This window comes from Orycteropus afer, unplaced genomic scaffold, assembly GCF_000298275.1.
Source record: "Orycteropus afer afer isolate SDZICR_OR568_19922 unplaced genomic scaffold, OryAfe1.0 scaffold00527, whole genome shotgun sequence".
Lineage (NCBI taxonomy): Eukaryota > Metazoa > Chordata > Mammalia > Tubulidentata > Orycteropodidae > Orycteropus > Orycteropus afer.
In genome coordinates, this window is record NW_006922114.1 from 1,609,668 (window position 1) to 1,613,221 (window position 3,554).

Sequence of the window (3,554 nt, forward strand, 5' to 3'; positions counted from 1 at the left end):
CTGGGGGACTCTGTAAACCGCAGACTGCTGGGTGACCCTCCCAGAAGTTTTGATGTTGTAGACCAGGGTGGGTACAAGAATCTGCCTTCTGCCATGGTCCCAGGTGGTGCCAATCTGGTGAGCCCACACTGACATGCACTAGTCTAGACGCTAGATATAGTACTTACAGCTGGCACTTATTCTACGAAAGTAGAAGGTGTCTGGCCCAGGAGTTACTCTGACTGGCCTTCTTGGCCACAGAAACGTCATATACAGCCATCACTTAGGAAGCCCTGAGTGTTTGCTGTAACGGAAAATTCAGCAATGGGTACTGGAGGTGGCTGCCCGACAGGACGAAGGTCATCAGTGCCACCAATCTGTCCACATGAATGTGGTAGCCCGCCGTGACGGATGCCATCAGTGTCACTGAGCTGTGCATGTGAACAATTCAGAACTGGACAGTGCTACGTTATGCATACATCTTACCACAAGGAAACATTAATTCTGACGGGTGAGAAGGGGCTGGAGAACACACGAGTCGGAGTGAAGAGCTTACCTCCACACCTCTTCTCCTCCACGCTCCGGGACCTGGCCACAGACACCTCTGAGAAAAGAGAGACCGGATCACAAGGACGTGGTGCTGGTGAGAAGACCCCGCTAATCGCCCTTACAGTGTGCCATTTGGATTTTGACATGAGGCAAGATTCCCAAAGTCCCAGGTATTTAGACCCTTATATTTTAGGAGCTCTGGTGGCACAATGTCTGCATTTGACTGCTAACCAGAAGGCTGGCAGTTCAAACCCACCAGCCACTCCTTGGAAGGAAAGTTGGGTGATCTACTTTCGTAGTGATACCGCCTCAGAAACCCGAGGAGGGATTGCTATGAGTTGGATCCGACTCGACAGAAGTGAGTTGGTTTTTTGGTTTGGTTTATTTGTTATTTATTTCCCAACCAGCCTGAGGACACCTTGATTGGGAAGAGGTGACATTCCTGAAACCTGGGCTGAGCCCTGGCCAATGGCTGGAACAGGCCGGGCCGCGGGGTTTTTCTGCAGCACCGGCTGCTGAGTGGCCTGCTCAGGCCGCCTGAGCTTCTCCTGCCTCGACCCTGTGCTGCGTCAAGGCTGCTGTGGCCCGTTCCCTGCCCAGCTCCAAGGCAAGGGCCGAATAAACGCAGTCACCGCTCAGGAACCCCTCCCTGTCTCCAGCCGCCGCTGTAAAACCCACAGGGATGATGGCAGTGGGGGCGTGGCTCTCCTGTCTGAACCCCGGGCATAAAACGCCCTCCCAGAGCGCAAACACGTCGGAGTCTCCTGTACTGGCCTTTCATCACAGAACAGGAACACCAGGTCATAGTGACAAGGAAAAGAAAACCACACGTCTACTCTCAGGGTTCTATACCACACACGACTGGGTGTCTGAAATGCCTAAAAGCCAATCGTTTTCTCTAAAATATTGTATTTCCTGCAACTGGGCAAAAAGCAGAGCCAAGGGGGTCCTATGGCCCAGCCCCGCCATTGCTGTGCCCTCAGGGGGTCTTCCAGGCCCACGCGGAATCTCATCGCTGAGTGCAAACCCCTTCCCGCTGAGCGTGCAGCAGAGGTCGGCTCCCACGACCCCTCACCTGATCTTACTCTGCACGATCCGTGGTGTGAGGCCGACCAGACGTCCCTCAAGGCGAGAATCATGAGGGCTCCTGTGGGGGTGACTTGTGTTGAAGCCCACCTCTGTGCCTGTGGGTGGGACTGGGCTTGGAAATAGGGTCTTTCTTGAAGAGGTTTTCAATTACATTAACAAAGGCACAGGCATGTACAACTCAAAGAACCCAATGCCATCAAGTGGATTCCGACTCATAGTGACCCCACTGGGTTTCCGAGGCAGTAAATCTTTACTGAAGTAGATCACTCAGTCATCCTTCCGCAGAGTGGCTGGTGGTGGCGGCTGCACCTGGTCCTTTCTGGGTGGCAGCTTATCAAAGGACAGGGCAACTCAGAATTAAGGGTCCCACCCGGAGGAAGGTAGCCACCTCAGAGATGCATCTGTGATCAGCCAAGGAGGCCAGGGCCGGTGGGCAGCTGCGTCGCTGGGGCACCAGGAGGCGGAAAGGCAGCCTCAGAGGAGTCTGCACACCGACACTGCGAGGTGGGGCTTCTGGCTGCCAGGGCCAGACAATGTATTTCTGTTCTTTAAAGCTGTCCGCTTTGTGGCATTTTGGGAAGCTGAGACAACGAGTCTTTGTGTTCCCAAATACATCAAGGCGGCAGAGAGACATGTGGCCATTCCCCGTGCAAACACACTCACAGTGCTGCCAGAGCCACAAACAAAGTAACCAAGGTGGCCCTCTCACTCTGTGAGCAACATTTTCTGACTGAATTACAGTCAAGGAATGACAGACGACGCCGTGCTCAGCTCACGGAGTCAGTTCAAGTCTCCACCAGAGCTCCCATCGACCCTGGAGTCACCACGAAACCACAGGGGGCCAGGACATCGCTGTGTCACCAAGCAAGGCCTCAGGACGGCCCACTCTGGCCTGAGCATCACTTCCTCTCCACATGACGGAAGTGACCTCACGCATGCCAGCCACCCCTCCGCCCTTACCTGGGATGAAGTTAGACACGAAAGCACATGGCCGGCTTTCCGTGGTGTTTCCGGAACACTGGCTGCCCACGGGGAACAGAAGGACACACTGGCGGGTGCGGGCCTGGGCTCCGGACGCATCGCACTGGGACCAGTCCGACCACTCCGACCAGCTCTCTGCCGGGAGCAGAAGAGGGAGAGGGCAGGGCGGACATGTTAGCATCCGCCAGCCTGCAAACCTGGAAGGGAACTGTGCGAGCACGGGCTTTCGGACGAGGGCTTTCAAGGCTCTGGGGCTAAACGAGCGTGGAAGTGCCTTCGCAGCAGCCCGGGCAGGACAGCACACACCCGGATGGCGGAAAGAGCAAGCAAACCCAACCAACGGGGGCCAAAATGAGTTTTCTAAGGCCACGTTTTCACCTGTGAAGCGATTGGCCTGAGACACTCAGCAGGCTAATCCGTGAGGCCCGGCTGCCCACAGACCACCATGTGCGGCAGAATTCTCCACACAGACAAAGTTTCCCACCCCACCAGGCAGCGGCTAAAGCCCTGTGGAACAGGAGTCGCATGCTACCATGAGCATTCTCCTTCGTTATAAACCCAGTCCTGCAAGGCCAGTCGGCCTCTGCTTGGCTTAGCAGTCATTTTCCCCTGTTTGCTGCCTCTGAAGGTCAGAAGGTCAACACATACATTTTGGGTTTCTTGGGTCAAGGCCAGAGCATGGACAGTGCATAGTAACTTCATCCTGAGGGCTGAGATCTGCCGGGATTTCATTCCACCTATCTCTACAGAAACAGGGGCCCTGGGGATGCAGGGGTTAAAGCACTCATCTGCAAACTTACAGGTCAGTGGTTTGAACCCATGAGCTGCTCTGCAGGACAAAGATGGGGCAGTCTACTTCTGTAAAGACTGACAGCCTTGGAGACCCTGTGGGGCAGTTCCACTCTGTCCTCTAGGGGCGCTGTGGGTCGGAATGGACTCCAGGCAGTGGGTGTGGT

General features: G+C 55.3%; 1 protein-coding gene across 1 annotated transcript in view; it reads right to left on the minus strand.

Moving 5' to 3' along the window:
* The window catches only part of SEMA5A (semaphorin 5A), a 233,930-nt gene that overhangs the window by 11,455 nt on the left and 218,921 nt on the right, over window positions 1-3,554 (minus strand). The window contains exons 14-15 of the mRNA XM_007955665.1: window positions 2,578-2,733; window positions 536-583 (exon numbers count right to left, since the gene is read on the minus strand). Of these exons, the coding sequence (XP_007953856.1) occupies window positions 536-583; window positions 2,578-2,733 (204 nt within the window). The remainder of the gene's footprint in view (window positions 1-535; window positions 584-2,577; window positions 2,734-3,554) is intronic.